The following is a 25,898-nucleotide window of genomic DNA, read 5'->3' on the forward strand; positions in this document are numbered from 1 at the left end:
GCTGAAAAACTAGTTCATGCATTTATTACTTCCAGGCTGGACGACTGTAATTCATTATTATCAGGATGTCCAAAAAACTCACTGAAAAGCCTTCAGCTGATCCAAAATGCTGCAGCAAGAGTCCTGACAGGGACTAGAAAGAGAGCGTGTACATCACCCATACAAGGCCTTGTCTAAGAGGAATAGTGCTGTATTAGCCCCACAGAACAGTTTACTTGTGGTTCGTAAGACATTTGAAAGTAGAGGCAGAGCCTTCAGCTTTAATTTGAGGAGAAAAGCTAAAAGTTTTTATAGTTTTTAAACTGTTTTGCTCTAAGAAATAGTATGCCTGATTCTGTGATGAGATTTGTGGTAAATGTCAAAACGGTACAGTATTTTAGTGAAGACTAACGACAGTGAAGACTAACCATATTTACCCAACGAGTACAGTATAACGTCTGAAGAAAAAAAGTTTTATTTGTTATCAAACTGATGGAAAAAGGTTATGAAAAGTAACAATTGTGACAAAAATGTGATTTCTAAGAAAAAGACTGCACCTGGTGACTTAATGACAATGACAGGTAATGGAAACATAAAAGGACAATTGAGCAATGATTTATGGTCCCACAGAATTTGTCTTTCCAAACTTTGAAGGCCCATTCTTTTGTTGTCTCTTTGTCATAAATCTGATGTTGTTCTCTCCAAAAAACTTAAAATGAAACTAAACAAATCAGTACTGTCACCCAGAACAAGAAAGTCATGGTACAGAAGAAAGGGCACGTTGTATTTGTCGGACAGTAATTAAATATTCATGCAACTTTAGAAACATCTCTTTTTAGATTTCTAGGCTAACAATACATTTTATTCTTTATGAATAGCAATATGATTCTTCACATTCTCGTTAGAGTCTTTCTCCATGTAAATTAATAACAGTTAATAAATTTCTCATGAAATCTGTTGATAAACCATGTGTTTAGTCTGTACAATAGTGGTACTAAAAATTACAACTGTCATGGTATATGTACAATTTACTACCTACAAAGTACAACAGATAGCATGTAATAAAATATGTAAACAAATTTCTTCTTTTTTGACACAGTTGACTGCGATAGCAGATAGAATTCACACTTTCAACATTAGATTTATTTCTGTATACACATTTGTTAACAGTGTTGTAGTACTGCATTTGTCTTCTTCCTGACACCTCCATAAAAAAGAGAATGATACGCAATGAACCAACACACAATTTTGCAAAGAGAGAAGACCACCACTAGCTATGCGTCGATATTAGACCTTTTTCTTTTGCAGATTTTTCAGCAGTTTTCAGGGGCTCAGGGCAAGTCCCAATCTAATGATGACGTTTTGGCTTGTGCATTAAAGAGAACGTGGTCCAAGTCGAACACTGCATACTGGACTTGTGCTATACCATATGAATCAGGATGGCATGCATTTTACAATCACGTGTTTCTTACCGAGAGAACTGGCAAGCTCTCTCCACAAAGCTTCACTGTGTCAGCCAGACAATGAGAATAATTGTGTTCTGAGGTATGCCCTCTCCATTAGTTTATACACAGAAATCATTTTCTTTTCTTGCTGTTCTTTTGTTGGTTTCTCATTAGCCTGGAGCAAAAATAGTTAAGACACAGCACTTATTTATAAACCATAAAAATTGGTAATATTTTGATACAAGAGTCCTTTATTTTTACAACCATTGTGTGCCTGACCCCCTCTTGTTAAGCACTATGTTGTTTACATGCTGAAAAGGTGTAATTTTATGAGCCTTTTGTAATTAACAATTTCACAAAAAATTGTTTAATGCCAAGGATCACGTAGCTCTAAAAGTCACTTAGGAGAATGATGCTGTGAAGTATTTCTCTACCAATAATGTCTCTGACCAGATAGAAGAGTAAGGTCTCTAAAGTTGCTATTTAACCTTGTCATTAAGCTTTTGCTTAATAGTAAGTGTGCTTTATGTTACAGTACATATCATCAGTTCAACTACTCAGCACAGTATAAGAATTTTCAAGTTCCATATTATACCATCATTTGTCATAGCTCCTCACGAGGAAACTGATAAGTAAAAGTTCTCTTAGTGCTCTCTTTCTTCGCTCTCTCGTGTACACGAAAGTCTCACAGTCACACATAATACTCCTTATCCTTGTTTTTCTGTCTCTTGTTGCTGCCTTTCAAGCTTTGCTGTTTGTCCTTCATGACAGCGCCATTGCTCTGCACAGCCGAGTTGGTTATGTAGTTCCTGCTCTCGTCCACCTGGTAGGAGCCTTCATCCCTGTTCCTGTACTTATACATGGCATATAGAAGGATGAGGATGCACAGGGCAGCGGCCGCCACTATTCCGATGACCATCCCGGTGGTGCTGCTAGATTCGCGGACCACTTCCGAGGGCCCTGGAACTCGCCTGACGCCTGGCTCTGTGGGAAGTGCTGTGGGTATATTACGGAACATTGGGGAGGTTATTAATGGGCCCCTCAGCTTGGTGCTGTCTACCTCAAAGGATGTGGGCAATGGAAGCAACGCTAGGTCGGGCCGGGGTTTTAGCTCGCGGTTATTCGTTTTGCCAGCTGGCTGTTTGGAGGGTTGCGGTGGAGGCAGAGGTGGTGGTGGTGCGGCTCTGGTCGGCGGTTCGTGCTATGGCGATAGTGGTAGTCCTACTGCGTCTGGAGATGGAAGGTTTGTTACGTATAAAAGTCTTGGTTGCATTTGCTTTGTAGTCACCTTGAAAGCCTGACGTGGACAAGGTCTTATCTGTTACCAAGAAGAAGGTTGAGTAAAAATCTTCATCATCAGTAGGGTGGCAGCTTAGACTTGAACGCTTTCCCAGAGCCATACCCCGATATCACCAAGCCATCATCATCACAATCATCGCTGCCTCGGTCCGACAAGCAAGGTAGCCCCGCCTCAGTGGCCTTGGACAGGGACTCTTTGGTGGTCTCAAAATGGTGAGGAGTGGGTGGTGGGTTGAGGGAGTGGGAATGAAGGGTGTACAAGGAGCTACAGAGGGGTGCACTAATGGATCCTCAAGTATTTTGACGACTAACTCATCTCCTGGGGTTAGAGACACACATGTAGACACGTTAGAGGGCAACGTTTTATTAAGACAGTGCAATGCATTTGACACACCTGGACTCACAACACCTCATCTCAAATCAATGATCATGACTTGGCATATCGGTTTCTAATAAATCAGTCAAAAGTGATGCACATTTATCTTTGAATCCTGCTCTAAGTTCCAAAGGAAGTAAAAATGCATGACTTATCTATCTTTGTTTAACAAACTGAAGAACAAGTTATTTCTGCAACAAGAGCAGGTAGGTGCTGTTTGACGCATATACATAGAAGATACCGTTAATAATGTGTCCTCAAAGGTGATTTCTGTCAATGGAGAGAAATGATCCACTTACTAATAGGGATGGGTACCGGTATCCGGTGCCATGATGGCACCGGTTCTGACATAAACGGTAGTAACCAGACCAAAAAGCAGCGCACATTTCGGTGCTTTATTTCGGTGCTTTTTTTTCCCTGAGACGTCACACACTTTAGATTCTAGCCAATCATTTTACCTTTGCAAGCGTAGTAGGCAGGCCCAGGTATGTACGTTCTTTTAGAGCAGAGCTACAGATTAAAAATGCCCAAGGCGAAGCGGTCAAAGTCTGGCTGTACTTCACAGCAAACGATGCAGACTCAGCAGCAACAAGTGCTTTAAGCTGATACTGTGCAAAGGAGGTAACACCTCGAATCTGATGAAACACCTAGCGATGTATAGCGTTTTGTTAAAAGCCGAGAAATGCGCCGTATTTGATAGCTTGAGTGCGGGTGTGGTGCCTGTTATCAGACCCGGAGTTAGCAACATCTCCCAAGAATCCGAAGAGGAGAGTCCTGGCCCCTAGCCCTGCCAGTGTAGCAGAAATGATGAGGATGATGATGCAGCAGCAGCCGTTCTTCTCTGCGTGAGTAGCTTAATGTTGTTGGTGTGTAATTTACGTTGAGTAGGCTAACCACGTTATTACATTAATGCATGTAAGGTGAACTAGCAAACATCATCATAGCTACATGCGGCTGTCTTCTTGTTTGATGGCAGATGCTCCCTTCACCCTGGCCAAAAAGGCTAAAATGACCAAAGAAAAAGAGGGAAACAGCTGAACATGAGAGGTTTTTGGACAAAGTTTGTGTTTTTTCCATTGTTTAAGCACCGATTCGAGCACTGTTTAAGCACCGGTATCGGATAAAACCTAAACGATACCCATCCCTACTTACTAACCACATTTAACAAACTCTCCGGTCCTCAGATGTAATCCATTACATTTTGTCATGCTAAATTGTGCTAAATGCAAATTACTTAAATCATATTTAGTTGAGTCGTTTTATAAGATACAGTTTTTTCCTAAAGAAAGTAAGGTAAACTGATATATCAAGCCAAAATCATTTTATCGCACATGCAATAAAAATAATTTTGATAAAACAGATGATGCCACTATATTTCCTCCTGAAAACATTGGGAAAGGCTGAAAAATCTAAATAAAAACACAGTACAATGATTTGCAAATTATTTATAGTATATTAAAATATTCACTTTGAATTTCATGCACTTCAAGATTGGAAAAGTTGTTGAACAACAACAAAAAACGAAACAAAAACACCTAATCAGGTTATCAAGTAACATATGACTGTGTATGTAAATGACTGTCTTGGGCCCACACTCATTTGAAATAAATGCAAAGTGGAAAACTGTGCTCTGGCCTGACTGCTTAACAGTTCTTTTTGGAGAGAGAGGCCATCTAGCTTGTTATCAAGCACAGCTAAAAGCCAGCATTTGTGATTGTGCAGGCATTGGCATTGGTTACTCGCACTGTAAACATGTTTACAAGGTATGGCATCAACCAGGCAATATTTATTACAGGAAGTCTTGCTTATTTCAACAAGTCAGTGACCACACACCTTGCACGTTTTGACATGGTGTACCAATTTTCAAGAACGAGCTGATGAAGCTCGGCTACAAAGTGGGGTGAGGATCAGTGAGCAGACCTGAGGTATTTAAACTAACCTGAGGTGTTAGTATTAGAAAGAAGAAGGAAAATGCCAGTTTAAACTGTTTGTTTGTTTGTTTTTCATTGTTGTTGTTGCAAATCATTGCATTCTGTTTGTAGTTACATTTCATACAGCATCCCAACATTTGCAGAATTGAATTTGTACAAAAATAGGACTGATAATATTTTACACTTTGTATAAAAGAGTTTGATGTACTTATCATAGTCTGTAATCTAAAGCTGGCAACAGTCGGAGTAAACATCGAAAATGCGACTGTTACACTGACATAAAAAGTCTCCATGCAGTAGAGCACCTGTATACAGTTGTTGATGCACATACCAAATTAGATGTCAACTAAAAGCAGCAAGTATGCAACTCACAAATAATCACAAACACAACATCCACAAGCACAAAATTTAAGATGATCATTTCTATAAAACATATCCAGGGTTAAGAGATGCAGTTTGCAAGATTTTAAAACCAAAACCTGTCCTTAAGATCATTAGCTTCTAAAAAGTGTTACTACTGTATATATATTACATACACATATTCACCACTAATCAGTTATTTCTTTGGATGAGTAGTAGTACAATACCTGCATTTTAAAAGTCATTTTAAATTTATTAACGCTTATTCTGCATGAAAGTATTCTACAACCGCGAGGATATTAACCAAAAAGGGAAATTTACACTAATGTGAACCTAATGCTTTGACTCTATCCAGACGTGAGAAGTAATAAAGTATACCATTTTGTTACTGTACTTGAGTATTTATTCCTCTGAAACATTTCTGAACACTTTCCACATTTTCAAAACAGGCTTGTTACTTTTTGTTTAAGATATCTGAAGGGTTTTACTTCATCAAACAAACTGGTGTGAGCCTAAACCGTTAATGAAAGGCAGTCTTTCATGTCACGTCATGTTATGTCAGTTAGACTAAGTGTGTGTGTGTGTGTGTGTGTGTGTGTGTGTGTGTGTGTGTGTGTGTTGCATGTTAAGAAGTATAAGTGGCTTTTACGGGGCATCAAAATAACAATCCAATATGGCTACATATAAAAGGCTGTTGTCATAGTTTAATTTACTTATATCCCTAAAGGATATATATCGAAAGGTTTCTGAGAGCAAGTGCCGGCATAACAGCTGATCAATACTGTAATGCAGAATAAGAAACGAATAAACTCTTTAAAATGACTAAGATAGGATAACCTTTATTAATGCCACACGTGGGAAATTTGAAAGAGCCAGTAAGCTACTAATACGGATGGAAGAAAGCAGCTAATTCCGAGTATATTAATGTAAAATGTCACCTTGCCAGTAGTCTGACACACCTAAAATGAAACATTGGGAAAAGCCTCACATTTTACAAACTGCATCTTTGAAAATCAGTGCAAGGAGAAAACGTACAGACTGGATATCGTCAACTTACATCAACAAATTGCCCACGTGAGTTAGGCATGAGGAAAAGAATTTACAAAGGAAAAGTTGGGTAAGACTGTTGGATAGCCACTGTTAAAGGTCATTTTTATCCATTGTAGATTGTGTTCTATCTTAAAACGTGACGGTACAGGGAGGCAACAACACATACAACCACACCACATAACATAAAAAATAAACACCATAATACTGTTTTTTATCTTTTGTTTTTTCCTGGTAAATAAGTTGTTTTGTACAAAAAAATCTGTGTATCTTTTTTTCATTGCAAGAGACTTCAGTGACACCTAAAATCTATTCATGTTATAGTTTTTGCTTAATTTGACATATGTTCTTTAGAATGGATGGATGACTTTATATTGTAAAATCTCTAAAGACAAGGGAAAGGGTGAAGAGGGATTGGGACCTACGAACATATTACATAGGAAATGAGGATGATGAGGGTGACAGTGTAAGTCAGTTGCCATGTCCATGTAAAGGCAGTACGAAGCGGTCGGGCGGCATTAGAGCTTTGGGCTGTAAGGAAGGGATGGGGATATACAAACAATGAGCAATATACATGCCCATCTACAGAAAAGAACAGAAAAACTCTAACACTGACATGTCTCACAAACCCTAAACTGCAACTTCTTAGCCATGCAATTCATTCGTTTGTTTGTTTGTTTGTTTCATTACAGTCAAAATATTCTTTCTTTCTTTTTTTTTCCCTCTTTTTTGTGAAAAAAGATTGTAAAAAATCTGAAAAATGGAAGAAATGTGACAAGTGGATGTGGAACTGCTTCACCTACTAATTTGTGAGTTTCTGAACAGGTTCAAACAAGTCGGACTTTTTTGCCATCTTTTGAATGTTGCTTTCATTGTGACTTAGGAGAGCTTAGTGCTGAAAGTAAAACACACAAGCTAGTCGCTGTGAAGGAGTTCCAAAGCCCAAAAAGTTAAATTATATGGAAATTGTTCACAAAATAGTAATTTATGTATTATCTGATTTCAAAAAGAAAAACCATAAAAGAATAGAAAACAGACTTGTAAAGCCAAAAACATATTCAAAACCAATTGGATAAACTACCAAAAATATGACCAGTTAAAAACTATCAAATGAAAAATGTTAAGATGGAAGAACGAAGCCATTTAAAATTTTGCACACACTACAACCAGATGCACACAATAGAAAACAGACACTGCTGAGAAAGGTGCTCGACTGGACGACGGGCTCCTCTCTCGTGTGTTTCTTGATGACAAATCTATTTGTAATGTTAGTTTTTAAACATGAACCGGCCGTGCAGTCTGGGTGTACATCGGAGAGCGATGGTACTGGCTGAAAATGGGTTGTTATTAGAACTCTCCTTTGGTTTCGTTTTAGTTGTACTGCAGGATGTTGATGCATGCTTAAAGTAAGTTGCATTTAGGGAAAGTAGAAAAGAAACGACACAGCAAACTGGGCGCAGGTAGGACTGACCGATGTTAGAAGAACAGGAGACAGACGCTGTGTCCCAATCTCATAACCAGTGAAGTTTAAACAGGAGTTTACACTGAAAAGAAACGTGTGCTGCAAGGTTGCACACAGCCAAGCTGCAACTTTGGAAAGCCATTAGCAGTTCCCCGATGTCTGTTCATTCAACGTCCAATGTATCCAGGACGCAAACTCACATGACGAGTTTGTCACTTTAAACAATCCCAATAGCCCCACCCCTCCAATCACCAAAGAAAATAGTTGTATAGAGTATGCAATTGGGACACAGCTCACGTTGAACTAACAGCAGTGTGTGAGAAACAGAAACAAGTAACATAAAACATACATTAATAATGTTTTATTAAATGTGGAATGCATTTCATTAGAATTTAAAAGACAAGTATAAAGCTGATATCCATTAGACTGTGCATGTTGCAAAGGTGTTCTCCAGAGGGGGAGTTTGGGATAAATTGCTGCCAAGCCAAAACGTATCTTATTAGATCAAACAAGGATCTTAAAGTAGCAACTTGGACAACTTTGGTCCATGCTGGGTCAGCACTCCAAATGTTCTCGTGAGAAAACAGGTGAATTCCTCAGTCTAGTTTAGGAATTCTGCCTCGAGTGGAGGACTTCAAATATGTCTTGGTTAGCTTCATGAGGGGGGGAAGAAAGAGCATCTGTGCTTATGTGGACACTGTAGCAGACAGCTGTGCAGAGAGAGCCAGGCTTTTGCACGGTTTTTGATTTAGAACAGATTCATGTTACACTCGCACCTATGTCCACCAGCTGTGACTGAAAGAATGCAACTGTGGGCACATGTGGCAGAAAAGGATTTCTTCCAAAGGGAATCTGGCCTTTTATAGAAGCGCGAGAAGCATGTTGAAAGGTGTGGTCATTCAAGCAAACACAGCTCCTTTTCATTAAAGCAAGAGCCGGTTGACGTGGTCCAGGCATCTGACTAGCATGCTTCCTACTCCTTGTTGAGCTGTTTCATTCATTTTCTATTGAGACGATAGGGTGGTGAGATTATGTCTGACAGCTGGCTTGGGCCAAGAATGTAAGGTCTGGGAATCTCTGATTAGACTGGTGCCTCTGTGACCCAGACCTGATGAGGATGGTAAATCAATATATGAACAAAACACTATGCATAACTTGTCTTCTTCCATCACGACTTTTTGCTGCACTCACTGTGAGTTTAAACTGTAGAGCATAATGAAAGTTGACTTGTTGTTCCTAGAGTATTTAAAAGTAGAATGGGAGCCTTCAGTTTTCAGGCCCCTCTTCTGTGGAACCAGCTTCCAGTTTGGATCCAGGAGACAGACACTTCACTGTTAGGGTTAGTCACTCTTTCTTATTCACTGTGGGTTTATACAAGACTTTATTCATTTGTTATTATTAATCTCTGTCTCTCTTCCACAGGATGTGTTCTTTCCCGTCTTCCTCCCCTCACCCAAAATCAGTTGGGGCAGATGGCCCCGCCCCTCTGTGAGCCTGGTTCTGCCGGAGGTTTCTTCCTGTTAAAAGGGAGATTCTCCTTCCTGTGGCCAGGAGCTCGTTCTTAGCGGAGGTCAACTGTGTTCTCTTTTCTATGAAAAGTCAGCTCATGTTTCCCTGCTTTAATGTTTTCAAGATGAAGACGCAGCAGTAGGAACTCTTTGGTTTACATTAGCGTCAGCAGTAACTTATTTGCTTCTTTCTAGTTGTGTTGCTTTTGACAGACAGATTGTACTGCCGCAAATATAAAAGCAATCGTTTCATCAGTGAGCTTAAGGTTTAGTTACAGTTGTGTTACTTCTAGAGACTTGAAACAAAAATCCTAGAAACTGTTACTTTAAACCTTAATAAAGCATAAAACTGTAAATGTTACTATTGAGAATAGTAACATTTACAGTTTTATGACTGCAATCTTGGTTTAAAACTTTATTTATTTAATGAACGAAACCACTTGTTTTAATTGGGATATAGTTTTTGTAGTGTCAGAATGTTTGTTGTCCTGTATCAATATAACTACAGTGAAACAGAAAGTACAATATGTTTCCGTTTTAAGGTTTGATATATCAAGACATTAATATCGTAGGTCTGTTCTGAATTATCCCCATATATCATCATACGGTCCTCAGTAGATTCTAAAATTATTTAAAGTCAGATGCACAACAAAACGTGACATATTATACTGTGCTATTAGTTATCAAAAACTAAGCAAAGTGCAGAAGCAGTGTGTGAAAAAAGTACACCCAGTGATTCAATACACCTTCAGTAACAACTTCCTGTGCAGCTTTATCAGTCTCTCATATTGTGATGGAGGAATTCTGGCCCATTGAAGTTTTTAAACATTAGTTTTTGTGTGAATGTGAGAGTGAATAAATACTGCAATTGTGAAGCGCTTTGAGGGCCCCGAAAAGCGCTTTGTAAAAGCAATCCATTATTATTGTTATTATTATAAATCTCTTGGCACAGCCTTTCAGTGAGGAGTTGTGGCGTTACGCTGGGCCGATTCGAGACCTTTGTTCCCATCTTCTGTTGAAGGAATACTTCATTTTCACACGCTGCTTCTGCATTTTAGCTCAATTTGCACAAAATAAACAATGATATAGTGTAATATGTCATCTGATGACATTTATGTCTTTCACTTCTACATATCGTTTTACGTTCAGAAACATCCTATTGTCATTGAATAATTGCAGCATTTAAACATATATAATTGTAACTTATTCTACAATTCTCATAAATAGAAATGATTATTATTTGATGATACAAAAAATAAGGATATCAGCTTTAAACCTGTAGTGTCATCTGATATATGAGTCAGTATTATAACTACATGTTTTTCCATGTAGGTCAAAATTGAATTCGACATGAATTCCATAAGATGGCAAATCTCTGATTAGCCTGAACTAAATAAACAATGTCAGAGGTTGTAGGAAGTCAAAAAAAAAAAATATTATCATGAGTCACGCTTCAGAAAATGGTCAACACCTTTCTGTGTGTGATTTGTGTTTGAGTGCACATCCAGCATATAGTCTCTAAACCCCTCCCTTATATAATAATTTACTTTAAAATGAACCCTTTAAAAAAAGGAAATTATCATTATTATTGTTAAATTTATGGCTTTGCTTTTATCTGTTACTTTCATTTTTATCACACTGGTTGATTATGGGTGAAATCCATTGCATAGGTTGCTAAAACCTATGTGGAGCCACAGGATAAGAAAGTAAAGTCACTAGAATAGCAGTTATCTGAAGACCACGAGAATTTCCCAAAGATCCTACATTATACTGCAACAACTACCCTAAGGAAAGATATTTTTCTGTTCATAGGCCAAAGACGACTTCATCCTGGTAATAACTGACAAACCTTTGTGATAATCAAATTAAAGAGAAGAAGGAGCCTAAATATCCAAAAGCAAGTTTGATGCAGCCAAGATCCCCCAGATAATCAAAACATCAGAAGAAAATGAAATGCTTAAATTGATAAATACTGTCTCCAAAGGTAAAACCCATCGAGACTTGCTGGGATGTACGGTCTTAAAGTACAACCTATTTTTGAGCCAAACTTTCCTAAATGTGTTGTATGTACAAAAACACTATTTAACATTTTATTTAATATTATTAAATAATACTTAAGAGTCAAAGAGATTTTATTCTGTATAGTTCAGTAAAAACTAGAGAAGAATAAGGAACCCTATGACAGAATGTAAATGCATCTTTAGCCGAACCCTGCAATCACAAACTAATATTATATGATCCAAGTTATTTTTTCTCTACCCTGTTTGATAAAACAATTATTGTTGCAACATTTTTGGCATTTTTCATAAGAACAACTGGACAATTAACTGAAAATGCTTCTCAGATTTGATCTAGTTAGACATGTTGAGTCAGAAGTTTATGTTTGTCTCTAGTGCAGTCTCATCAGTGAGTGATGCTAGCATCTTACAGGATTTAAATGAAGGATTAGCACAATATTTGTTACTGGTTGTTGGCCTTTTTCATGGAAAAAATGTAACCTGCTTATTTGCACACTGAAGGTTTTTAATAGTTTGCAGTAAAACCATTTAAGAAGCCCTTTTAGTTGCCATCTTATGAAATCAACTGAAAGAAAAAAAGGAAAACGGAAAATTTACAACAGAGAACAGAATCACTTGATAAATTCTCTAAACAAACCAGACAGACAACAGCCACACGAAGAAAAGAAAAGGAAAGAAAAAGAAGAAAAACACTGCGTTGAGTGAGAAAGATGACCATTGATGATGATGCAACCACAAAAAATGGCTTCCAACGTAAACAGAAATGCAAACAAAACAACCAAGTTTGTGTAATTGCAGGCGCATGGTATCAGTCAAAACACATGCAAGAAACGATCTTCCTGAAGTCAATGATTTTTAGAGTTTATCATACCATGATAACAATGATCGCTTAAGAAAAGAAAATGAAGAAAGTAGAATTTGTGGCAAAAAGTCCTTTTTTGCCATCAGCACCAAAACATGTTCAAATGTAAAGCAGCTTTAGAAAGGAAGTCAAAGCAGGACGGCAGACTGGTTCTGCCGTCAGTCTCGTGTGGACCTCGGTATGTTCAGGATTAAAACGTTGATGGCAAGAAAAGTTTCTTTTTTCTGCCTTTGTAGCTGCTTTGAAATAATAAGGTGATGTGTGTGTGTTTTCTTTTTTCTTTTTTTTTTAACAGCTGGAAACAGTTGTCACCCACCAAAACGTCATGCCACACATGATGAGGCCAAAATACAAAAATGCATTTTTAGACAACTGGCGAAAAGGCGGGAATGAAGTCTTGGCAACAAAACTTTAAAAAATGCAAAACAACCAGAAAAAAGCATCGACTTAGAAAAAGGAGCAAAAGAAAAGTAAAATCAAAGCATGCAGCTGTCAACGTCAACGTGATGTCCGGGTTAGAATGATGTGAATTTCTGTGTAAACATATGATTGGATGACTGGGGCCCTGTCTTTGTCTTTCTTCACAAATCCCCATGGATCTCACCCTGGACCTGACCGTTTTAAACCCATTTAACAACAATATTTCACATACTCTGAAAAAATTTGGGAATGACCTTCAGTAAGGGCATATGTTGTGATGAACATCATCTTTCCGGATTAGGAATCACACTATATCCATTTCCCTAAAGGGAACTTAAGAAACGGCGTAAATGTTTCTTTATCACACTATCACCTCCAACATTTGTGATTTTATAGATATCTCGACTGTTTTGGAATTTGAATATTTTAACATGCAGTTCACACCCATAGCTCCACTTTGGTGGCATTACGTTTACTATTTGGGTGAAAATCAACCTTCGCATCGACGATTGTGCTGTAAATGAGACACAGAACCTCCACCTATTTACATCCACCAGATGACCTGTTTGGGTGTTAAAGGTAGAGTCAGGTTTAGTGTTACAATAAATCTTATCACAGAAACACTTTACTTGAAAAGCAACGTCTTTTCCATTTCTGAAAATACTTTTTGGTGTGTGGCTAAGATGTAGCTTACCCCAACTCCTGAGTGACCTGGTGGATGTTCCTGTGATCATATTAAAACTAACAACTTTCAACTTTTTATCTACCTAAGAAATACGTGTCTATGCTTTTGTGCCATAGCAAAAATATATCTGTTAACTGTCCACTACAAAAACTGAAATATGGAAATTCCCAAACTCTTTCAATTTGAGTGTTAAGTTATCGCAACATTTTATTCATTTAGTCGTTTATTTTAAATATTTAGGTACAAAAAAGACAGAATAACAAGTACACCTAAAAGCAAAAGTGTAACCCAAAAAAAGAAAAACCTGTACACAGAAATTCAATGATATCTGTTCTCTAGCACATGTACCAATGCAAGCCTCTAAATCTGGGAAAGCACAAATAGAAACCAAAATTAAAATACATTGATGTAAACTAGACAACACTTTAGCTGAACACAAAATCTAAAACCAAAAACTGTTCAAATGTACTGTTTGAAACTTAAAATCAACAGAGCAATGAATGGCAGAAGCAATGGACTCAAACATGATGTTATAAGTTCAGCATCAGTACAGAGAACATGGTTCACCATCATACAAACTCGGCATACTGGTGATGACATGGACTAACCCTCATTTTCCCCCTTAGCAGACAACAATTGAATGTACATTGGTGACCATGTTGACTACTTTGTATAACCCCATGTGCAAGTGTAGCTCATGACCTTGATACATTAGCACTGTGCTAAATTAAGATTCTGAATGTACAAATACATTTGAATACCCAGTTTTCTTACATTAAGTATTGCTGAGGAATTGGGCTTAGCTTACTGTTACCACCTTGGCCATTTATTAAGATACACTTTGACTGACCATGGGGGCGTGATGCTTTAAGGATACCTCGATCCTCTATTGCAGATGAGTGACAGCACATAGAAAGCAAGCAAATGCAAACTAACCTAGCCCACCTGTACGGCTAGTTTCACACTCCTCCTCATCTTCATCATCACTCGAACACTCGGCAGATGACCCAATGTCCTCTTGGTGCTTCAGGGCCAGAATGTTGGTCATCAGAGACACAATATCCATAGCAAATATACCAAAACAGCAAAGAGCCACCAGAAGACACAAAGTAGCGCATAAAGAGAGGAGAAGAATATTTAAGACAAGTTAGAAAGTGAATGCCAATCACAGGAGCACAACAACGAGCAAAAGATCTTAAGTCAAGGTTCATCGTTTTTCAGAGCTTTCAGTTTGTTATAGTTTTTTCCATGGCTCAGCTGTTATTTACACTATTTTGTTGGTGGCGTTCTAATTAAGATGGTCTTTGGTGTCGAACGCAAATACCCTCTTTCATACTTCTCCAAACATCTACTGTCTCCCAAATTTATTTGGACTTTTGATGACTTTAGGGTCTGCCCCGTCTATTGAATGCTTTGGAGTTATGCTAAGTCTACACTGGGTGCAAAGTCCTCTGCTATTAGGTCAGGCAAAGTTGCTAAATGTTATTTACTTTCTGTAGGCTCTGGGTGTTATATACCTGACATATACACAGAATGACCTCAGCTGGTGGTTCCACACTTGAACCTTTCTTCTGTTGCCTGCTTGCCGGGTAATATAACTTCGGAACTGGTTCAGTGCTAGGACCAATTCTGTTTACATTATACATGCTTCCCTTAGGCAGCATCATTAGAAGACATAGCATACATTTACACTGCTATGCAGATGACACCCAGCTCTATCTGTCCATGAAGCCAGATAACACACACCAATGAGTTAAACTGCAGGAATGTCTTAAAGACATAAAGACCTGGATGGCCGCTAACTTTCTGCTTCTTAATTCAGATCAAACTGAGGTTATTGTACTCGGCCCTGAAAAGCTTAGAAATATGGTATCTAAGCAGATTCTTACTCTGGATGGCATTACCTTGGCCTCCAGTAACACTGTGAGGAACCTTGGAGTCATTTTTGACCAGGACATGTCCTTCAACGCACATATTAAACAAATATGTTAGACTGCGTTCTTCCATTTGTGCAACATCTCTAAAATTAGAAATATCCTGTCTCAGAGTGACGCTGAAAAACTAGTTCATGCATTTATTACTTCCAGGCTGGACTACTGTAATTCATTATTATCAGGAAGTCCAAAAAACTCACTGAAAAGCCTTCAGCTAATCCAAAATGCTGCAGCAAGAGTCCTGACAGGGACTAGAAAGAGAGAGCAGATTTCTCCTGTTTTGGCTTCCTGTTAAATCCAGAATTCAAAATCCTACTCCTCACATACAAGGTCTTAAATAATCAGGCCCCATCTTATCTTAATGACCTTGTAGTACCATATCACCCTATTAGAGCACTTCGCTCTCACACTGCAGGCCTACTTGTTGTTCCTAGAGTATTTAAAAGTAGAATGGGAGGCAGAGCCTTCAGTTTTCAGGCCCCTCTTCTGTGGAACCAACTTCCAGTTTGGATTCAGGAGACAGACACTATCTCTACTTTCAAGATTAGGCTTCAAACTTTCCTTTTTGCTAAAGCATATAGTTAGGGCTGGACCAGGTGACCCTGAATCCTCCCTTAGTTATGCTGCAATAGACGTAGGCTGCCGGGGGATTCCCATGATGCATTGAGTTTTTCCTTTCCAGTCACCTTTCTCACTCACTATGTGTTAACAGACCTCTCTGCATTGAATCATATCTGTTATTAATCTCTGTCTCTCTTCCACAGCATGTCTTTATCCTGTCTTCCTTCTCTCACCCCAACCAATCACAGCAGATGGCCCCGCCCCTCCCTGAGCCTGGTTCTGCTGGAGGTTCCTTCCTGTTAAAATGGAGTTTTTCCTTCCCACTGTCGCCAAAGTGCTGCTCATAGGAGGTCATATGATTGTTGGGTTTTTCTCTGTATCTATGAAGCTCCTTGAGGCGACTCTTGTTGTGATTTGGCGCTATATAAATAAAATTGAATTGAATTGAATTGAATAGATGTTGTAATGTACAGATGATCTGAGTTCAACTGAAAGGCTCTGCAATAGAACCTTGAGTTGAGTTTTTTTTGGTTTGTTTTTGTTTTGTTTTTTTACTAATAAACAAAACTCATATAAACATTTGAAAAATAGTAGTTCTACCAATATTATCTAAGGGTTCCTAACATTAAATAATTCAGATGGTTTTACATTTAATATCAAAGAGCAGCTATTCCATTTGCATCAGCTGACATAAACCCAAGCAGGGCAGTAAGAGCAACAAGCAAAGAGTAGTTCGGCTGTTATCCTTGCCCCAGTTTCTTTTTAATCTTTTACACCTAAATTTGGCACAAAAGACTCTGGAATCTACCAAACCATGCCAAGCTGTGAATGCCCACGTCTTTAATATTGTGTAACGGTAAACAGATACTTTTAACATAGGTTAACTGACAGATGAGCTCTTTGCATTAATGCAGTTTTTACTTTTATTTCTATAGTGCTAAATCATCACAAGTAATCTTCACAGCAGTTGCTCTGAATCATATTAAATCATTAATTCTTTTTCATCAGAAGAAAAATCCTTTAAAAATATTCAATATTTAAAAATATTTCATATTCTAAAATCTGTCAAGATACTCCAGTCGGTCTTTCCCTTCTCTCCCTAAAACGGGAACAGCAGATACACAAGCGAGATAATCTGATACTACAACACAGCAATGAGACATTCACTTTCAGCTGCTACTACTTTGTATTAGGTTCAGATAACGTGTAAAACCTTTGAAATTGTATCCAGACTATAAGCTGCACATAAAGCATGAATATAGATTCGAGTCTGTAAAGTAAAGCCGGTGGAAATGCAATAAACCTACATTCTTTTTAATGACCAGTAGGCGCTGACTCTTCTGGTTTCAAAAACATTAATAGTTGTATGATATCTATGGGAGGTGGGCTTTTGACTTTTTTGCTCTGTGGCCTCAGTTAATATTTTCCTTATGTTAAGTTTTCTTCTTCCAGCTGCACCTTTTAGTGGTTGCCACAGTGGATCATGTGTTCACCTGCCTGTTTCATAGTTATATTGAATCTACCTTTTTAAAAATTATGGTCATTATTGGAGTTAGACACGACTACACTGCTATAGTCGCTCGTCAATAAGCATTTGATTTTTTTTAATAAGCATAAATAGAAGCAGCTTGCAAAGAGTTGGCTGGCGGTACGTGGCAGACTGCTGCCTACATTCTACTCTAACTGCTAACTTTAGCCACCATTTGCATCCTTTTTGGCCTCATAGAGCCATGCTTGCATAAACCAACGGATTATACCAATACATTTGGAGTCAAACCCATATTACAGCAACTGCTGCAGGACTGCAAGGTATGTAAAACCTTTTTTATTCCTTAAGTTATATTTAGCACCATGTGACTTGTAGTTATTAATCTATGTTACATACTGTCAACTTACACCACTGGTTTAAAATGGAGCACTGTAACAAAAAATAATTTCCCCCAGGGATCAATAAAGTATTCTGATTCTGATTCTGATTCTGATAACAGAGTAGCTAACAGCAAGTTAGTAGCTAATGTTAGCTTAGCTAATAATACTTAGAGTAGTTCTAAAAACTAAGGTTGCATAAAAGTGATGCTGTCATGAAATAAGCTGATCATTAATATTGTAAATATGGACAGACAACTAGATGTGGTTAGTTATACTTTCAAATAAGACATAGTCACCAAAAAATAAAGCACTCCAGTTTTCAACAGTTTAGGGTGGTTTAGTGTACTCAGAATATAGCTATCCACCCCCAGCTAGATCTATGGATGGCAGTGCAGGGCGATGGTGTTGCGCCCCCCCCACCCTGAATTGTACAAGCAGGGGAAGATGGATGGCATCTTATTTTTGTATACAGGACATTTTAAAAATGTGCTCCACTTTCTTTCCTTCTTTCCTGAAATAGATTGACCGTATTATGTGTTGTCATCCATGTGAAAGAGCGTTATCTAAACTCCAATACGAGTCTAATGTAATCATATGTGTTATTCTTTTAAACTGAATTATTTGCATTTTGCACAAGTGTTTCCGGTTCATTACTTATTTCCTGATGCTTGTTTTAATTTACGATCATGACCATGGTATTAAACTCCTGCTTGTTACACAAAAGCTTCCACAGGTGTTTCCTGGTAGTCATTACTATTCTTTAAGTTTGCTTTAAAAGGTTATTACATGGTTATTAATATATTATTAAATGGAAACAGGCAGTTATGCATTTTGCAGCGCTGTTTCCTGCTTATTACACAGAAACTAATAGCAATATTTCCAGGTAATAATCACACTTCTTTAAGTTAGCCTTAATGGGTTATTCATATGTAATTAATTGGAAACAGGTAACTTGCATTTTGCAGCTGTTTCGTGCATATTACACAGAAACGACCATGGGTAATTGAGTGTTAATAACCACACAATTGCATTCTTGTTTCTTCCCTGATACCTTACTATTACCACTTTATTACCGAGCTGTATTTCCACATTATTACCCTCAGCTTTTGGGCTCTTATCATCCAATTACATAAATTTGCATGTAATATTACTCAGTGTGAACACTGTTGCTACCAGACTAATATTACTTGGATACTAAGTGGTTATTACTTTGGCAATTGCATGGTAAAAACTTAGAAATTACCACATTATTACGTTCTTGTTTCCGCTTTGTTACCCTACTATTACCACTTTATTACCGAGCCGTGATAGAAAGTGCAACCAAATGTTAATGCATCAAATCATGAAGGTTGAAGAACAACAAATATGACTCTTGCTTCCTGTATGTATAGTCATAAGAACATACATACCTGTACAGTTGAGGAAGATCTGTGTTTCCGTGTGGTCGTAGTGGACATCATGGTAGTAGTCTCAATGAAGGACGTTGTCATCTCTGGAGACATGGCTGTGGTCCTGGCTGAACCTGGCACACTAGGTACATCGCCTACCAGCCTTACACTGCCATTAATCTTGATGTTTGGGTTGCCTTCAGCTGCCATGTTCAACACCTTTAGGCCATTGTAATAAAGGCCCGAGAGCTGACCTTGAAAGGGCCGGCCACGATCACTACCACCAATTGCCACTGTTGCTTGTGTGTTGAAAATTGTTAACTGCCGCCCTAGAGAAGACATCCAGAGTAAGATATTGTCAACAAAGAAAGGACCTTTGAATAAAACAAAAATGCAAACACCCAGGTGCAGTGCCACTAAAACCCAATACTAAGCAAACTGCAACAGTGCGCACAGTAGCCAACCTCAAACATTACACTACACATATTTAGCTGTTGATTCCACCTTACAATGACAAAAGTAATTCATTTACAATACATAATGTATTCCTTTATTAAAACTGAATGATATTATATGTACTAAACTGAAACATAGATTTCTCACACAGTGGCATAAAACTGCATGATGAATTATACCAACAGAACATAAAAAGAACCATTAACAGCACATCATTTGGTGAAAATAAATTAGTAAGGAATGAATCAGATGTGCTTGATCTCACTACTGCGTAGTGGAGACGCTGAAAGGCAGATGTGAGCTGCATAAGTGCAGCAGTTGTAGGGAGATGACATCTCCTCTGTGGACGAAGTTTGTGTACACACTCGCTAAATTAAAAACACAACCTTCACAGTTATTGCTGCTCTGTTTCTATAACTTTCAGTGACATTGCTTTTGTACAAATTCATTCACTTATCTAGTTCTTTGGTGAGTTCTCATTTTTAAGCGGTGTGTGGGTTCACATTCATGTTCAGAGGTTTTCATGCTATTCTAGAGGTTACAGTTAACTTTACATTAGCACAATCAGATACATCAGGTTGATTTGAAATTACCTTTCTCTTGTAGCCATTCTTCTACTGGTCTGGCAAATTTAAAAGGAATTTTCTTATTGGCCATCTGATAGCGTTCAATGTCGCTGTTCCCTTTAAAGTTTAAAAACACATGTATTAAACACAGATCGATGACCGGAGTCACATCATGAAGGAAATATCAATTTCTAGCTACATTTACAAAATAAATCTGAATTTAGCAGAAACATTCATTTTGGTTGAAACGGTTGTTGGTTAGAGGATGCACAGGGCTCATCATCTTTGGCTCTTTGGCTGTTACCAAACATTTTGTTTACAATCCTGACTTTTTTCTTCTTCACATTGTGTAGAGCAATGTCTCCGACTCCAGTCCTTCAGAACTGCTGTCCTGCAGCTTTTAGATGCATCCTTGTTCCAACACACCTGAATCAAATGATTGGCTTGTTATCAGGCCTTTGCCCAACTTGATGGGATGCTAAAGAGGTCATCTAAATATACCTGTTGAAGCAAAAATGTGTGTGTCTGGTATATATCCAAAGAACTGTGACTTTAGCACCAGACAGCTAAAATTAATTGACTTTGGCCTCCTGCAAGCTAGGCGCTTAATATCTTTGTATTGGAAGAAAGTGGATGTACTCTCAAGTCATATGTGGGTGAAGGAGATGGCATCATGTATTGTATTGGAACGACTTACTTATATTGTCAGAGGAAAGGGAGTAGATTTTGAAGAAATATGGTTACCTTTAACTGAGTTTCTGAGACATTATGAAGGGAATTAATTTAGAAAGTGATACTTGGTGCTGAGTTTTGGGTTTCTTTGTGTGTGTGGGTTTTTTTTTGGTTTTTTTGTTGTTTTTGTTGTTTTCTTTGTTATCTGTTTCTTTGTTTTTGTTGTTTTTATTTTTCGTTTGTTTTACCCATGCTGTGCATCGGTTTTGTTTTATTTTATTATTTATTTATTTTTATTATTATTATTGTTGTTTCTTTTAATTTATATTTGTTTATTTTGGGGACTATGTTCTTTAATATAAATCTCATGTTAACTGTACTGTTATTCTTTGCTTGTTCTGTAATATAAAAGTCAATAAACATAATGTTTAAAAAAAAAAAAAGAAAAAAAAAGAGGTCATCCAACCATTTGATCCAGCTGCGTTGGAGTAGGGATGCATCTAAAAGCTGCAGGACAGTAGCTCTTGAGGACTGGAGTTGGAGACTCCTGGTGTAGCGTATGCACTGATGTCACATTTAATGCAAGATTAGTTTTCTTACTATGGAAATCATCACAAACACTTTAAAAACTTGCCTAATCCTATGTGTTCCGAATACCAAGTTATATTCTAATGAAACTGTACAATCCCTCCTACCAGTCAGGTTTGCCTACCTGGTAGGTAATGTCTTAGGGGTAACTTTTTCATGCAATGAAATTCATTCATTATCACTTTTTGTCACTGGATGTATCTTCACATACCTTAAAAAATAAGATCTTTCAAGACTTGCTAGATTTCTTTTAACAGCCTGTGACGTGAAGAACTCAGGTAAAAATTTCCTACAAAGGATGTAATAGATGCTTGCTCCAGAGCAACTTGCCTTACTCCTTTTGCACTTACAACATCAACAGTAAGTAACACTACCAAACATTACATTAGAAATTGATAATAATCAATCACTAAAATTCAACAAATGATCATCTGTAGACATGAAAGACTAAATGGGGAAAAACTGGTTATTTTGCAAGTCAAAATGTTGTTAAGCAAGCAAGTTGAGATGAACCTGATAGCTGTTATGTAATAGCTAGCCATTTAGTCACACAGCATGTACAGTATCTGTTTGCTCTGTTGTCATGACTGATACTCAGATATACAGTAAAGTGGGATTTTATGAAAGTCTCAACACTATTTAGGCCCATGCAAACTCAGGCACATTTAAGATTACAACAAGCTGTGTGGAAATGTGAACAAGACTTAGTGCTGCTGGCCTTTCTCTTCCACTGCTTCTTGCAGGTAACAGCAAGCAGTGTCTCATCTTAAACAATCAAGAGTCAGTGTTCAGAAAGCCAGTGAGCCTGATGGCATACCTGGCAGATTGCTAACAGATTGTGTTTATCTTGACTGACATTTTCAGGCTTTGACTCAGTCAAGTGTACGATCCAAGGTTAAAAAGGCTACATTTATTGAATGACCATAGACGAGTTGGACTGATTTCTGTGCTTTGAAAAACTACGTCACTCAGCAGCCGTGTGTCATCATTGAAAACGAGTTCCCTTAGGTTATGCAGAGCTCATTCAAAGTTCTTAAAATGATCACGCTCTTCTCTGACAATATTAGCTTGCCCCAAATCTTCATTAAATATACAGCACATATGATGTTTACACAGAGAAATCCTCAAACTGCCTTCCCACTTCAGTAGCTGATGTGCATGTTTGTGTTTATTCCAACTTTCTCCACATGTATTTGTTGCTGTGATACCAGAAGACTTTTTAAAATAAAATGTTTCGATCTTTTCATCACTTTCTATACATTTTCACTAGGATTTGTAAACGTTTTCCTCTTGTACAGGTATAAATAGTCCTGTTATCTAAAAGTAACCCAGCACCCAAAGCACAAAAGGTGGTGCCATATTACAATTGTGAAGTTGGATCTTTCTGAAAAAATAAACTTAACAGACTTTTGGAAATTATCTTTAATAATATTGCTTCTATTTTTTCACCTTCACCTGTCTGTTACAAATCTTCAACATCTCAGTTTGACTTGACTCAATTTTAACCCCTAAATTGTATGATTCATCAAATGCACACTCTCTGTGGCTAGACCAAGCTTATTTAACTGATATGAACAGTGCTTTCATTCAATCATGCTAAAATTAAATTTTAGTGACAATCAAAATGATTAGATATATCTTCACCGTATAAGGTAACATATATTTCAGCCAATACCAAAGAGGATGAGCCCGAGTAAAATGAAAATTTTTCAAAAGACTTCTGGGCTGTCATTAATGTAAAACAACAAAGTAAAACAGCATAAACCACAAAAAAGGGCCGATCCAAACACAATGTGTAGTTCACTGGGCAGTAGAGGTGCAGCGGATCACGGTTGATCCGTAATCCGATCCCACTCCACGGTTCGGTGCGCGCGGTCAGTCTGTCAAGCGATAGTTATGGTCAGCGCTAGCGGTCCAAGTGGAGGAGCGGAGGAGTTTTCGGTATTTAAGCAGCCCTTTGCTGCCCAGTCCGACCGGGCTAAAGCTATTACAGAAGCTACTGGGGTGTTTAGCTGCAGACGTTGTGCAAAACAAGAGGTTTAAACTATGATGAACGTGCTTGAGCCACGCTATGATATCCCGTTCGCGTCCACTTCAGTGGCAAGATCGTTCCAAGCATGTATGAGCAGGAAAAGATTTAAGTTATGGCTGAACTGTCCCAGGCATCTTCTGTTGCCCTAACTGCTACAAACGGGCGGAGCTCCAGGGCAACGGAAAGCTACGTGACCGTGACCGCTCGTTATATCACAGCGGAGTGCGATGTAATGAGCGGTGTGTATTACTGTAGGGTCTACCTTACAATATAAAGCGCCTTGAGGCGACTGTTGTTGTGATTTGACGCTTTATAAATAAAATTGAATTGAGTTGAGTGGTAGATACAAAGACTGTACTGCCCTATTATATTTTTTTAATAATTGTATGGAATGAGTCTTGAGTTGAATGTTTTTAACAGGCAAAAAAACTTCAATAAGTAAATAAGTAAATAAGTAAATGTTACATTTTTGTCTTTTTTCTTTTTTTGCTGATCCGAACCGTGAGATTTTTGATCCGTTGCACCACGACTGGGCAGCATGTGTAATTATGGACATCATATTTTAAAACTACACAGGATTATGTAAATGACGGTTTAAAATGAGGACTCTTAACGAGAGATTTGCAGTATGTCAAATCTATCTTGTTCATTTACAAACAAGCTATCATTCTCAAAAGTGAAGGGTGAATTGGCCACTGTGGGGTGGGAATTAGATTCTGGATGAGGACATCAAATCATGGGTCTTATCCATGATCGGGAGAAGAACAACGTGGATCATGGACAGATGGATGGGTACAGCTTCTGTTAAGCAAAGCTATTGCTCTGTGTCTACTTTCACTTATGGCCATGGACTCTGTCTTGAGACTGAAAGAAAGAGAAAGAAGACACAACCAGCAACAATAGGTTTACTGGTGAGGATGCCTGGCTTTCCCTTTGACATGCATTATATTGCCAGAAGTATTCAATTCAAGACAATATTTTTATGGACCGGCCTTTAAGATGTCGCGGTTTATTCAAAACACACGGGAAAAGACTGTACTGTCAGACACTAGTGCTCAAAGCATAAAGACATGGAAGAGCTGGTGTCTGAAGTCTGGTGTGGAAGAATCTGCCTGCACAGAGTCTTGGCATCAACTCAATACAACACCCTTGTGATAAGAGCATCATCACAAACAGCAGAGACTGCAAAGCAGGGCTTCTCCTCCAACATCAGTATCTGATCCCACAAATGTGTTTCTAGGGTGAAGAATTCCCATTAACACACTTCTAAATTTTGCGAAGAGCCTTTCCAGAAGAGCTGAAACTGTTATAGCTTCAAATAGTGGGCCCTATGGATTAAGCATGGAATGTTCCTCAAGTTCATATGTGTGTGAGGACAAATGACCGAATAGGTCTCCTGATAAGCTCAGAGAAACATTGCAGACACTGGTTACACATAGATTACCCTCCAGCAGAGTTTATAGATTATAAGATATTACCCTTCATATAAACTGTCTTACATAAATCTTATTCTTATATCTAATAGAATAAAAAAATTTAACAGTTTAAAATATTACAATTTGAAGAGATGAGTTTATAGGAACAGGCACAGGTTTACAGGACAAACTGAAGGCCCATCCCTCAGCACTGCACCATTCTTTGAACACCTCACTGCTCCACTACTGCAGCCTTGTGAAAAGACTGTGGAAGGCTTGTGTACATCATGTATCCATCCAGGGCAAGTGCCAGGAAGCGCTGCCAAATAGTTCAGTACTTGAAAGCTTGTCTAACAAAGAGTGCCACACTGAATCACAAAACATTATACTCAAAGACCCTTCCTGGAGGCAGAAATGTTGTTGGCCAGAACAGCAGAACAATTTGTCCGTTACACTTGCCTCAAACACACTGTTACCAAGACTCCAGGGTGCTGGTTACCCATGGGAAACTGAATCAATGATCGAAAGCACTGAAGCAAATGATGGCGCAGGCTAGTAGAGGAGGGTGCCAGAGTGGATTCTATTTGACTTAAGGGATTTTGTCTTGGACATGAACGTGATGGAAATTGTTCTGCAGTCTGCACAAGGCCCTGCAGCCAGACGCTCTCTAGAGTCTGGATTTAATTTGTCTGTAGTTTCTGGGGTAATAGTGACAATTTTGTATGTTAATATAATGTCACACAAAAACAGTCATCATCCAGTGACAACCCCAGCTGACAAACCTAGCCCTATGTGACTTAGACCTCACAGAACAAGGTCCAAACATGGTTACACACAATTAATGGGCATTTCTATAACACGTTTTAAACGTGATGTTCAAAGCTCCACATGAAAGCTCTGTATTATATCTATATCTGTTTCCACCTTACCACCACTTATCACCAGTTAACCCTGTGAAGTCAAAGTCATCGTCAATGATGACCCTAAACATAACTGTATGCTTTTACATGTGTTCATTTAGTTCC

General features: G+C 38.2%; 1 protein-coding gene across 1 annotated transcript in view; it reads right to left on the reverse strand.

Moving 5' to 3' along the window:
* Positions 1-431: 431 nt before the first annotated feature.
* The window catches only part of nrxn3a (neurexin 3a), a 220,619-nt gene continuing 195,152 nt past the window's right edge, over positions 432-25,898 (reverse strand). The window contains 7 exon segments of the mRNA XM_014408191.3: positions 432-2,574; positions 2,576-2,788; positions 2,790-2,932; positions 2,935-3,042; positions 14,329-14,416; positions 19,166-19,473; positions 20,194-20,283. Coding sequence (XP_014263677.2) covers positions 2,116-2,574; positions 2,576-2,788; positions 2,790-2,932; positions 2,935-3,042; positions 14,329-14,416; positions 19,166-19,473; positions 20,194-20,283 — 1,409 coding nt within the window. The 3' untranslated portion in view covers positions 432-2,115.

Source organism: Maylandia zebra, linkage group LG19, assembly GCF_041146795.1.
Source record: "Maylandia zebra isolate NMK-2024a linkage group LG19, Mzebra_GT3a, whole genome shotgun sequence".
Lineage (NCBI taxonomy): Eukaryota > Metazoa > Chordata > Actinopteri > Cichliformes > Cichlidae > Maylandia > Maylandia zebra.